Source organism: Aplysia californica, unplaced genomic scaffold, assembly GCF_000002075.1.
Source record: "Aplysia californica isolate F4 #8 unplaced genomic scaffold, AplCal3.0 scaffold00302, whole genome shotgun sequence".
Lineage (NCBI taxonomy): Eukaryota > Metazoa > Mollusca > Gastropoda > Aplysiida > Aplysiidae > Aplysia > Aplysia californica.
Genome location: NW_004797572.1, coordinates 701,257 through 715,242, shown reverse-complemented (window position 1 = coordinate 715,242; position 13,986 = coordinate 701,257). Strand labels below are relative to the sequence as shown.

At 41.1% G+C, this 13,986-nt stretch overlaps 1 protein-coding gene across 1 annotated transcript in view; it reads left to right on the top strand.

Moving 5' to 3' along the window:
- The first annotated feature begins 10,594 nt into the window (after positions 1-10,594).
- Positions 10,595-13,986, top strand: part of LOC101849780 (membrane-associated tyrosine- and threonine-specific cdc2-inhibitory kinase) — a 19,510-nt gene continuing 16,118 nt past the window's right edge. Inside the window, exon 1 of the mRNA XM_013084567.2 lies at positions 10,595-11,043. Within this exon, the coding sequence (XP_012940021.1) occupies positions 10,930-11,043 (114 nt within the window). The 5' untranslated portion in view covers positions 10,595-10,929. The remainder of the gene's footprint in view (positions 11,044-13,986) is intronic.

Below are 13,986 nucleotides of genomic sequence, written 5' to 3'. Positions count from 1 at the left end.
CCAACCTTGGTGAGGGTTTTCCAATGTCTGTGGTCACGTCAACAGTCACTTTTTCTACATGAACAATCTCTTGTTCTCAGGGTCCTTCTTTTTTCTTTTTGTGATTTTTTTTTTTTTTTTAAACAAATGAAAGAGAGACCTTCAAGTTTCCTATGCAGTTAGCCAGACAGAGTCACCGATGTGTTCAGACAGAGAGCTGGCTGAACGTTTTTTCCTTCTGTTGTTTTTAATCGCTTGAGAACATTGCGGACATGTGGAAGGGTCATTCAGCTTGCTTTGCTATATATATATGTGTTGAACAACGTCAATACCACATCGCTTTAGTATTGTCAAAGAGTCTACATAACAAGAGGGTCCACTCCTCTCTTTGAGCCAATTAAAAAAGTGTCCTCAAAGTTCGGTGGCGCCCTCTACGCAAAAGCGCACCGTTTGCGAACAGAGTTGCCCTACTTGTGTTAAGAAAATCAAAGTGAAACTAACAAGTTTTTGAATAAATAAGAATTCAAGTTTCGGAAGAACACTTTTTTGAAATGGTTACGCTGACAAAAAACCTCTTCCGGAAGAAGGGGCGACTGTTTTCTTCGTTTAATTTGACTTTAAAATGAGAGGCGAGAGGTCATTAACATTTTTAAAAACTAAAACTCCGCCCTGAACGAACTGGAACAGCTGATGAACAGCAGTCGATCTACGCACGCAAGAAGGTGCTATTCCTATTTTTCTTCTGGAGAAATGAAAGAGAGCTTCAAAACAGACTGCAGCGCCATCTGAAGCAAAGAGCGGACTTCGGGGGGACACTTTTTTGGCTGAGTGGACCATCTTGTTATGTACTGTCTTTGGTATTGTGAAAATTAGATTCATTTTTTAATGTTTTTACGGTTTCTTGTTTGAAATTGTTTCCCTCTCACAGTTTTAGCCTCTGCATGAAACACGTTCTAAAATCGCTTTTTTTTCTTTTTTTTTTTTTCTTTTTTTCTGTTCTTCAGTTTTATCCGTAATTTTGACATCGACAAAAAGAAAACTTCTGAACACTGTTGTACACGTAACTCTTTATTTTTAGGGGAAGCACTCGTGATGCTAGTATCAGTGGGATACTGTTGATTTTGAGGTGCTAAATGTGTTCAGACATTGAAATTGTCCTGCTCCTGATATTCAAGTTTATTTATTTCAATGTTCTGTTTTTACATCGTGGCATAGAAAGTGTTGTCTATTTTTTTATGTCCACATTTTTTTGCCTCTCCGTTTGCTTTGGTTTGGAGCATAGTTTGACAGATCGGACTGGAGTATGATAGTAATTGTACACTTGGGGTGTTGAGTTTTCACCATTTGTTCACTTGCGGAGATTTTTTGTTTGCCAATTTGACACTTCAAAAGCACCAAACACTCCACAGATTAAAACAGAAAGCTTTGATTCCGTTCCCACAAGCTTTTTTGTTGTAATTTTTAAGATGTGCCATTGTGTTCTTTTCCTTGGTTTTAATGTAAAGAACAGTGATGGGCATTATTGTTACAAAGAACATTTATGAGTGTTGCGCAAAGAACATTGCTGAGCATGGTTGTAAAAAATTATGCTGAGCAATGTTACAAAGAACATAAATGAACATTGTCACAAAGGACATTAATGATAGTTATCACCAGGAATCTTGATGATTGCTGTCACTAAGAACGTTAATGGTAGTTATCTCCAGGAATCTTGATGATTGCTGTCACTAAGAACGTTAATGATAGTTATCACCAGGAATCTTGATGATTGCTGTCACAAAGAACGTTAATGATAGTTATCTCCAGGAATCTTGATGATTGCTGTCACAAAGAACGTTAATGATAGTTATCTCCAGGAATCTTGATGATTGCTGTCACAATGGACATTAATGATAGTTATCTCCAGGAATCTTGATGATTGCTGTCACTAAGAACGTTAATGATAGTTATCACCAGGAATCTCGATGATTGCTGTCGCAAAGAACGTTAATGATAGTTATCTCCAGGAATCTTGATGATTGCTGTTGCAAAGAACGTTAATGATAGTTATCACCAGGAATCTTGATGATTGCTGTCACAATGAACGTTGATGAGAATTGTCACAACGTGCAATGATGAATATTGTCACCGAGATTCCACTGTAAGGGGATCTGCTGTTGAAATTTATTATATCTTCTTTGTTACCGGTGTTTTATTTTGAAAAACAACTGTACAGTATTTATTCTGTAGGGGGCCGCCAGATTAGAAAAAAACTCCATCAAAATATTCTATTTTTGGCTGCTGTGGTAACCAGGGACTGCCTAAGGCAGAGTTAGTCCTCATTGAAAAGAGTCCACTTAAGTCTTGAACTGTGTAAGTACAAAATGAGGCGGGCCTTTATTTGAAAAAAAATATTTCAGTAAAAATTTTATTAGCTTGGAAAGAAACTTTACTGCTTCAGCACAGCTCAAAATTGTACCTTTTTTAGCAAAAAGAAATGTTATTTGTAAGGGTTTCTATTATTGTAAAAGCAGTTGAAACTGTGATTATTTGGAAAGATGAATTTTGTAGCTTCACAACTAAGGGAGCTGAAGGTGTGATTGAAGTTTGTAAATGACAAATTGTCAAATGTGATGTTAACACCACAAAACTTGTTCAGATCAGCCTAATACTAATAGAGTTTACAGTCTCGTAAGGTCATTTTATGCTATGAATGGCTTGTATGAGAAAGATCAATGAATTACGATGCAAAATTTGTCGTGAAATGAACTGAAATGATTAGATTTTTATCACGTACACCCTCAACTGTTGATCCCCTTATGGCGGGCCTTTTGTTCAATGTTGTAATGGCTTTGTTTCGTTGTTTTCTTTGGATGTGTCTCAATGAAGATCTGAAATATTCCATCTCAAGATCCGAAGTGAATTTTGGTTATCCTTGTTAGCCAAGCCCTTTCAGTGTCCTTGGAGAATTTTTCGTCCATTTTTCGCACAAAACCAAGGTCGCAGAATGTGTACAGTTGCCTGCACTGCCTGCTTTTTGCACAGTGTCACGTCCTAGGTACTGTCACAATGACTTCACTGCCTGACTTATTGCTTGGAACAATTTTGTTCTGGGTTTGTTTGTTTGGGGGGGGGGGGGGGGGGGGTTGTGTGTGTGTTTATGAATTGAATGTTTTTCATAAGCTAGAATCTCCCACAGTCTTTGGTCTCCAATGTTGTTACCACAGAGAAGGACAGAATTAGAAAATGGTTGTAGTCTGTTATTTCTCATATATTTCTGTGCTCCACATTTTATTCCCCTGTTCATCATGCTGTCTACCAGGAAAAAATATGTTCTTCAATGCCGCATTTTGTATTAACAGAGAGAAGTTCTAATGTTCTCCCTGCGTACAAATCCTCTCTAGATTCACAGTTTTGTTATGAATGTGCTATTTGTATCCACCCTTGTTACAACCTAGTTGGGGGGGGGGGAGGGGTATGGGACAGCGCTTGAAAATTAACATTTTTTGTACCTTTCCGCTATGTTTTCCTCTTTTGACCATTCATCCGTCCATCAAACCCCCTTTTTTCCATGCAATCTTTCCTGTATCTTTCTTGACACTGTGACTGATTCATCACCGCAGCCACCTGGCTTCATCTACGCAGCAAATGTGAACGTTTCCACTTTGTCTTATTTGTAAAAGTCTGGCTACTCTCCTCAGACTCAGACCTATCCCATAAATATGCCTGTGTGAAACTGGGGTTTTTTTGTCTATGGAATCTTGTTTCAGCTCTGTGTTGGACCAGTTCACATAGTAAGTGGAAAGAACAGTATGGGGAAACACCTCTGTTGTACATGTACGGTATGGAAAGGTGAAAATGGCGAACCAGTATAATATTACATTTACCTGATGGGAAGAAAAGTCAGAATGGTGAACCAGTTCATCATATGGTGGTACATTTACATGGAGAGGTCGAAATTGTGAAACCAGTCCACGTTGTCTCCTTTGTTTGCCTGTCAGCTGCAAAGGATATGCTGGTACTGTGGAACTTGCTTTCTATTTTTAATTGATGTTGAACTTTTTGTTTTAATAATGATACTCTTAGTCTTAGAATCTTGAAACCAGCAGAGTCACAGTATGTCAGTTGGTGCCACAGTATGTTGGTCTTCTGCTGTGTCACAGAATGTCAGTCCTGTTGTGTCTCAGTGTGTCAGTCCTGTGTCACAGTGTGTCAGTCCTGTGTCTCAGTGTGTCAGTCCTGTGTCTCAGTGTGTCAGTCCTGTGTCACAGTGTGTCAGTCTGTGTCTCGATGTGTCAAACCAGTGTCACTGTTGGTCTGACTTGTGTCACAGAATGTCAAACCTGTGTCACTGTTGGTCTGACTTGTGTCAGGCTGTTTCAGATTTGCAACTTGTTAAACTGTCAGTGGGAACTTAATATCTCTGACATGTAAAACTTGAAATTACTGTCATCCGTTTTGATTTTTTTTGTCAATATCAATTTTGATATTGTTTTCAAAACCAAAATGTTAAATGGGAATTTGCTAATGTGTTCATTAATTATTGTGTCTGCTGAAGTCAGTGTTTGTTCTGAGCAATCCGATGTGTTCATTTGTGTCGGAAGCCAACCAACAAATGTTCCAATGTGTTCATGGCCGGTTGTTTTGTTGCTGCCAATGTGGTTTGCCCTACTTCTCTTATTCATGGTGTTGGGGAAGTCTCTACCATCAGTCGTTTTTACCTGAGGCTAGGACATTTGTCATTGATGTTGCTGCTGTTTTATATTTGGAGATGGGGCAAAGGGTTGGAGTGTTGCTTGTTCCTTTTTAAGTGGGTCCAGGAGCGTTTTGTGGTACAGAGGACCTCCAGAGTTCTTCATGTGTATGATATGATGACCACCATCTGTCGTGTGACCATCATTTGACCCTATCTAACGCCCTGTTTAAAAACCACATGTCCCCTTCAAGGCCGTTGCCTACCTACAGAACCCCAAACTAACCAAAAGCTGTGTCTATTTTCGTCCTGATCTTGTGTTCCGGTTGCAACTATTTGTGTCCATGTTTTTATGAGACAAAGGGTACCTATCTACCTACCAGTCAGCTGCTGCCTGTTCTTTCTATGAATGTTAAATGTCTGTTGAAAGAACACCTGTGGGGGATTGGGTGCGGGGGGGGGGGGGGGGGGGGGGGTTATATTATGTTTCCTTCGTTGTATCAACCGTTTTGATTGTAATCTAGTCAAAGTCATAGTGAGAATTGCCTGAAGCCTGTCCTGTAGTGCTGTCTGTTGAGCCAGTTTATGGGGCTCGCTGATGGTGCCAGTGGTAGGGAACCGGTGTCTGCGTTAGTAGCGGTTAGCCATTTTGTTATCCGCGCATGCAGAAGATGTGAGTTCGATTCTCGAGTGGGGAGAACACATTAATTTTATCGAGTATCTCAGTCTTTCTTCTGCAGGGATGTTGTATCCCTCTCAGCCCGGGTTGGCCCTGATTGGCAGGGTCGGAAGCCCGTCCCTTATATGATCTAAATTGTGTCGTCGTGGAGAAAGTTCTCTGGGACAGCAAACTTTTGTTATTAGGTACCCGCATACAGCTGTTGTGTCATGAAAGGAATGTGGCCGTTAACTTTGCTCTCAGTCTTGGAACTTGAAGAGAGAAGACTAGTGTTCCCCTGTATTTCACTGATTCTTCTCTTTAGCATTTCACGGTACTGGGCACATGAAAGATTATTATTATTATTATTATTACTATTGTTGTTTAGTCATGATGGAAAGGTAAAGAGATTGGAATTTAGATTTTGATTCTGAATTGAGTTTGTTTAGGTGACTGTTTATGGAACATAGATTTGATCCCTTATGCACATATTATGATATTTATTTGTATGGTATGTTCATACTCTCTGAGGTACATGTAGATAGTTAACCATTTGAAACAGTAGCAGTGAGATGGATTTTTAAACGATGAATAAATTCGCAGAGTTGCTCAGGCACTCTGCAACTGAACAAAACTTCACAGGTGTTGTGGCTTTCTTTACTCTACAACTCATGATAGTATCACTACGGGTTTTGTGCCTTATATTAAAAGTGTCTTTTTTCGCATGACATCACAGCCTCCTGAATGCAGCCCCACAAAGAGTGGAGACCCTGAAAATGCTTAGCAGGTCAAGTAAGTTGTAAATGGAGGGTTTAAGTTGACTTATCGCCATAATTGGTCACTTTTAAGCACAAGGGGGCTATCCTGAAAAATGCTGTTTTGAGAAAATCGAAGCTAAAATTTTTTCCCCTTGTTCAGTTTCTTTAAAAGACAAGAGAGTTTTCTCTATATCCAAATATACGCACCAATGAAACTAAACTTCTCCTATAGGTGTGGCAATGCCTACTTTTGGTGTAGGTCAAGATTTCTGGAAACTCCCGAAATATGGGTTAGCCTGGTTGTCCTTAAAAGCGACCAATTAGCCCTGGGCAATAATGTAAGGTCAGTTGGTTTGTAGCTCATAACACATTGGCGCGGTAAGGGCCACGTTTAGTCAAGAACGTAGTTGTTATTATGAGCCATATCATGGCATCATTTGTTTTATGGATGTGAGACATGGAACGCATCTCAGATTTGCATAAAGAGGATTCACATTTTTGGGGGGGCGAGTGTACTCAGTATCAGCATGAACAAAGTCACCAACGTGAAGTGTTCTGGAGAACAAAGAGCCCAGTCAGAGATGAAGCGGGAAGACGGTGGCGATAGATGGTTAGACGTACTCTCAGGAAGTCGGGCAGCTGTATAGCAAAGAAAATTCTGAAATGGAATCCACAGGATAGACGATCAAGGGGAAGGCCTCGTGGAATTTGTAGAAGAGTCACAAAAATGATGTACTCTGAAAAGCGGGAAGACATAAATAAATAATCTCAAGAGGCTTGTCCAGGATTGGGTTAGGTGGAAAGCGTTAAGAGTATAATATGGCCTGATCCATTGTGGGAAAGGCAGCGGTGATGGTGTCATGGAAGCCAGGCTGTAAACGTCCGTGTTTCTTGTCTCGAGTTACTTCCACCTTGCATGTTTGTTGGGAAGGGGGGAGGGGTTGGGGTGTATTTTCTTTCTTTTAAAAAAAAAAAAATTTTTATAAGTGTTTTACGGCGATCGCAATTGCATAAGGTCATATTGCGCGCAAGACACATTTTAAACATTTTAAGTTGGTAGGAAATTTTGAATTTTGCCCGGGTGGCAGCTGAAGCCAACTGTATAAATCGAATTTGGGCCACCAAGGGATCTTTAACGTACGCAACTTGCACTCGGGACCTCCGAGATTTTTCGTCCGTATGCGAGAAAGCTAAGTGTTGGATCTTACATACCATAAGATCAGGGGTGTGGTATGGAGCCAAGGAGCAGCAGTAGAAAGAGTCAGGAGCCAAGAGGATGGAGCAAAGGGGTCAGGGTAGATTTGGGCAGAAAGTGGAGACGAAAGCAGAAACACAATAATATTAAAGAGCAGGAAGGGAGGTGAAAGAAGAACATTTAAGAGAAGATAATTTTCTGTCGCTATACGGGTTCGATCCTGGGACCTACTGAATGAGATGCGAACACCGTAACCACTGGATCGTGTGTGTAATCTGTTCCTGTGTGTGTGTGTGTGTGTGTGTGTGTGTGTGTGTGTGTGTGTGTGTGTGTGTGTGTGTGTGTGTGTGTGTGTGTGTGTGCGCGCGCGTGTGTGTGTGTGTGTGTGTGTGTGTGTGTGTGGTTGGCGGACGCTCCGGTGTGGCATAGATGACTCATTCACTTTCCTTTACCCTAAATATGAAAAACGTATCATACTAATCTCTCCTTCTTTTCTTTGTATATTACTCTCTATAGGGTAACACCTCTAATCTTCGACATCTTTGCGGCCTATTTGTATTGCAAGCGCCGTAAAACTCTTAACTTTAAAAAAACAACTAATAAATAAAAATTTAAAAAACAATTTAAAAAACTGAAACTAAAAGCTACAGATGTCCCTATTTCTTTTCCAAAGCTACCGGTACTACATGTAATACCATATATAGCTTAAATCTTTTTCCTGGATAAGCGTGACGTAGCGACCGCTGTTTTGAACAAACGCGAGAAAAAAGTGTAGAAGCTGATGAAAAAAAATCGGTCTCTGCCCAATCAGAATTCTTTCTTTTTTATTAACAGGTCTTTTTTAGCAACCCCCCCCCCCCCCCCTCCCAAAATAAATAAATAAATAAATAAATAAATAAATAAATAAATAAAATAAATAAAAATAAAATAAAATAAAATAAAATAAAATAAAATAAAATAACATAAAATAATAATAATAAAAAATCAACAAAACAATTTTAAACGACACCCCAGTAGAAAGATTGAGATACTCAAGTATCATACTCGATATAAAATAAATAATTTCCTCACACAGGAATCGAACTCTGGTCTCCTGCGTGCGACAGCGAAGCGCCTAGCTCAGCTACACCACAGACACCAATGCCTATTCAGAGAAACTCGGCACCGTAGTCATGGTTACTGACATCAACGTGCGTGATGCTTGTGGCAAGGCACCATGACAATGACATTGACAATGGTTTCAGATATCTCACCAGGAACATGAGAAAGGTCGGTAACAATCGGTAAGACAGAAGAAATTGTTGTCAATTAGAGCCGAACCTTTTCAAACGACCACCTCTATGTTGCTGTCCCCGTGATTTTATGCACCCCGCATAATTTAGCAAAATTTTGTCTTTTTTGTTGTTGCTTAATTTCTGATTATTTTCCTTTATCGTTCTTTGTTAAAATTAAAAGAATCGCATAATTTCACATTTTTTGGGCTCAGTTTGCATAACTTATGATTTTTAAAAATAATAAAACGACGGGGACAGTGACAATCATCCGTACTCTTTCTGCTGCCTTTTTACTGTTACTCCTTAGCTCCTCCTACTGCTGTCTTTCAGTCGCACCCCTAGTCTTATGGTAGATAAGGTCTAACACCTAGCCTTCTCGGATAAGGACGAAAAATCTCGGGAGGTCCCGTGTGCAAGCTGCGCACATTAAAGATCCCTTGATGGTCCAAAATTGATAATAAGAGTTGGCTTCGGTCGCCACCCGAGCAAAATACGAAATTTCCTACCAAACTGATAATATTTAATGTGTCTCAAGCGCTCGTATAACCTTGTACAGTTGCGAGCGCCGTAAAACTTTACTTTACTTTTTCACTTTAAATACTTTTTTTCCGCCGCTTATATCCTTTTGGGAGTCGCGGGAAGAAAGAGATGTCTCTCTCTGCCACCAGCCGGAGAGTTTGGGCCTGGGGGATGCCATGGGTTGTATAATGTTTCCCTGACTCCATCTTTCCGTGTCTTTCTCGGTCGCCCTCTTGCCTTATTGCCTTTGAATGTTTTGCTGACTCCATCTATCCAGGTCTCTCTGGATAGATGGAGTCAGCGAGCGCCGCAAAACGCCCAACAAAAACAACAAAACAAAACAAAACAAACAAAAAACCCCCACAAAAAAACCCTGTCTAAGACAGCCACTTTTCTCGACAATGGCAGGTTGTCTTCGACAATGTCAACTAACGTGTTTGTGCACCGGCTTGTTCTTGTGTGTCCACAAAGTTCATGTGACGTCACGGACAATAACAGCAGAACTGGAACTCTCGCGCAATCAAATTGTCCCCTAACCCCCCCCCCCCTCTCTCTCTCTCTGCTATCCTCCTTCTCTCTCCCTTTATCCACCCCATCTCTGTCTCCCCCATCTCTTTCTCCTCTCTCATCTGTTCCTTTCTCCCCTCTCTTCCTCTGTCCCAGTACCTCGCCCCCTCCCCCTCTCTCTCTTTATTTGTCTCTGCCCCCCCCCCCTTTCTCTCTCTCTCCTCTTCTATGTATCCCCCCCTATCTCCCTGTCACCACCATCCCTTTCCCTATGGGTGGTTGCCTGGCGCTCTGATGTGGTTGATCGCTCCTTCTTTCATAACAAAACTCTATCCTCTTTATCCCCCCTTTTTTCTTCTTGTAAGTTAAAGCCTCTTTTTTTTTGTATGTTACTATCTAGTAACACGTCCTCTCATCTTCGGCATTTTTTAGTTGTACGACCTTTCTTGTGCTGCAGTGCCGTAAAACTTTCACGTGGGTGGTTGGTGGGTGCTTTGGTGTGGTTATTGTTCCTTCTTTCATATCAAACATAATATCGTCTTTATCTCTCTTACTTCTTTTCTGTATCAGCTACTCTCTAGTGACACCTCTAATCTTCGGCACTTCTATGGGCTAATTGTGTTGCAAGTAGGCCTACTGTAAAACTCTTACTAAAACTAAAATCAAGAGCCATGGATCACTGCGGAAGACATCAGCGATCATGGCTCTCCGTTCATAATACCGGTACATGTACTTTGTTTGCTCCTTAGAAACAAAATAGTTTCTGTCTCTTCTATTTTAGTTTCACTGTTTTTAGATTTAGAATCTAGAGATTATCCAACATTCACAGCCATAGAAAGGTTGACATAGCATTTCAGAACTTTCATTTTGGTAGTCATTGAGATTTTTCTAATTTTCAAGTTAGAAACAATGGTCTCTCGGTTTATGGATAATATTTTTTGGGACCATATTGTTCGGCTACGAAACGGCAACAAAAAAAAGGAAGTCACATGACCTTTGAAAAAGAAAGTATGAAACGTTATTCTAAATGTAATCATGGATACCGTTGGTCAATTTATAATTCTTTTTTGGATATAGACTAAAAAAATGATGACATGTTAAATATGATTATTAGCCAAGTAAAAGTGCTCTAATCAGCTGAAATTATTGCGAAATATTCTTTATTTTAGACGGATTGAAATTTGGACTAAAAATAGCAACCAATGAAATTGCTTCTTTCACAGAGGCGGAAAAAACCGCGAAAGACACCACCATTGATTTTACGTTTGCTTTGATGTGATGGCCGATGGCCCTGTTGATCGAGTGTGACACCTGTGACATTATTGCAAAGTGTAACTTAATAATGTTTATTTTTTGAAGTTTGTGGTATGCATGTCAATGCTCAAAATACAAGTATGGATACTCATGCGGTAGCTGCTGTACCAAGTCCTCGTCCGACCCCACAGTTTTACAGTGATCCTCAAACCTTTTCTGTGAAGAAGGTGAGTCGACACCATGATGACCATGCCATTATGTTCACTGTTGTTATTGTTTTTGTGATGGCTCTACCCTACCCTAGGTCTAGATTTCTAGATCTATCTACATCTAGAAATGTAGATTCTCAGTATTGTCATAATTGTGGTTGGGAAAGATCTTTAGATTTCATTTTCAAACGTGCCCATGCAAAATAATATCTTAGATTTTAAGTTTTTGTGATGATGGTGACGGTGTGTTTTTTTTTGGCCTTCAATCTTCAACTTTAAATGTTTGACTTTTTACTAAAGTGTCTTTACCTCCGATGGGGGTAAACCCACTAGAATCTACTAGATCTAGATCTAGAATCTATATGCCGGGGCCCTCGATCAATTTGGTACAAAATCTATGAGACAGCAAAATTGAGGGGTAGTTAAACTGTTAGGGTTAGGCCTCTTCTTTATTGTGTTGTTTGATGGCGATGGGGTGGTCGCTCGTTACGGAAGTCCTTCCCAACAAACCGCAGTGGCTACGTGAACATAAAAACTAATCTGCAGGCTACGTTCACGGCGCCGTGGACATAGTTTTAAATAGTTGGCTGGCTACCATCTCTGCGCCCTGAACGTAGTTGACAGGCTACGTTTACGATGCCCTGAACAGTGAATTGCCTGAATGCAGTTTGCTGACGTTGTTGAGGCTACGTTCACACAGCACTCAAGCTTCGTTTAGATGGACTGGAGTATCCACTGCCTGTTCAAGTGACAAGTAGGCCTTAGCCAGTTTTAGTCAGTGATGATAGTGACGTAGGCTATATTTAATGTGGTAGCTTTAATTGCGACAGAGTGACACTGACAACTGACGCAGCGTTGATTGCGCGGCTCTGTGACAGTTAATGCAGCGTGAATTTCGACAGTGAGTCTGACAAAAAAAAAGAATTTAAAAGGACAAGAGATAAACAAACACATGCACATACGCATAGTAGGCTATAATCTGCGCGCGCACACAAACACGAACTCCCGTACACCGCACAACCTTATTGTGGCCTTATACACCACCCCCCCTCACATGGATAGGCCTACACACACACACACCAAACTATCTGACAAACGACAAAGATCTACAGTTTCCAGCTCTTTTCTTGTTAATAGTTCTTCAACTAGTCTAATGAATGATAATTCCGGTGAGACTTGTTTTTGGCAATTGCCGAAAAATAAGCTGAATAATGTTGAAGTTGCCGTAAAAAAGAAATGTGCTCTAGCCGCTGAACAGTTCACCGGCAGAGGAGTTTGGACTGCGATGCGCTGCAGTGAGCACCTAGAAATCTAGCACACCTCTGTGATTGGCCCAAATAGATGTATAGGACTATATAGTATATAGGCTAATTTATATAGGCTAGATGAAGTATTTCCATCTATTTTTGTTTTCTTCCGGGGCTTTCTTCGCCAGTTGACTAGATCTAGATCTCACCGTGGCGGGCCCGCTTTGCCGCTTAGTGCATGATGGGCTACATCACTAGGTTTCATTGCCTGTTTGAGCTGTGTGTGCGTATGCGTTTAAAGGCTTGTGTGTGTGGGCCGTCGTTATTCGGACTCGAGTCCGAATAACATTTTTCATATTCGGACTCGGGTCCGGAAAAAAGGAAGTGTCTTCGTTCTATAGTCTATAGATCTAACGTTCAGTGCTTCCAATTTTCCGCCATTTTTTAGTTTCCCCCACACCTTTTCTGCCGATCCGATGCCCGCCGCCTCATTGATACGCCCCCACCCCCCATGTCTCCCACTTTCTTTGTTGTAGAAAAGGGTAAAATTGAAGATTAGCAGACCACCTGGCACCTGCATATTATGAGCTGTGTTTTAAAAAAAAGACCGATTCGTTCAAATACACAAGCCTGTGTCATCTCGATTGTTTACCAAGAAAAAGTTGTGTTGCTGTGTAGAGCTGAGCATACGGCAACTTTTGATTCCATAGACCAGCGCACAATTCATTACGTAGATCTACGTCAAGATTAGCTTATTATTGTAATAATGATCAGTTGCCAGGGGGAAAAAGACAGACGCGTATGCGACGTTCAATGCCCGGACCGATAGTGCCCCCCCCCTGACACGCACACAGCCACACGTGTGCAGGCCGCCCATCCGACCCCGACACACGCTAACGAGCCATCTTTAATTGCTTCTGATGACCTCTTGACAAATTTATTAGAAGCGCTATAACTTTTCAGGCCGGCCTCAAATTCATCATAAGATAAAACAACTCGGCTCCTGCACAAAGCGCCTTTTTGCCCGAAGTAATCCCGGTCTCTACCCAGCCTGAGGCGAGTCACGAGTGAGGCAGGACAGGAAGCCAGAGTCACGAGTCGCAGGAAATCGGAATTGATGTCATGCTGGACAAGAATCAGAGTCCGAATAACATTTTTTCATATTTGGATTCGAGTCCGAATAATCACTTCGGTGTGTGTGTGTGTGTGTACAACTTTGAGAAGGTAATTTTATGGAACGAGAATTGCTGAGATTGTTTATAAAAGATAAACACAAATTAATAAAAAAAAATTTTAAAAACCCAGACACTGAGATCTAGTCAACACTTATGGTGAGGGAAACCCAAGAGTCTTCGTGGAACCCTGGAAGACAACAAAAATAGATGGCGGAATACGTCATCTATATTTGGGCCAATCTCAGAGGTGTGCTAGGTGCTTGCTGTAGCTTCATGTGTTTCCAAGCTCCTTCAGCGGTTTGCACCTTGCCAAGGCGTCCTTGTGTATAGTAACAGCCGTCTTGTTTGACCTCGCAAGGGGATGCTTGCTGCGTCGTCTGATTGTGATTCTAAAAATAGTGATGATTTTGCATAACTCGCAGTTTGCTCTGGCAGTTTCCAAGATGTATTTCTGCTATCTATTTTTGTCGTCTTTCAGGGCTTCCCTCGCCAGTTGATTAGATTTCGCCATGGCGGGCCCGCTTTGCGGCTTAGCGCGT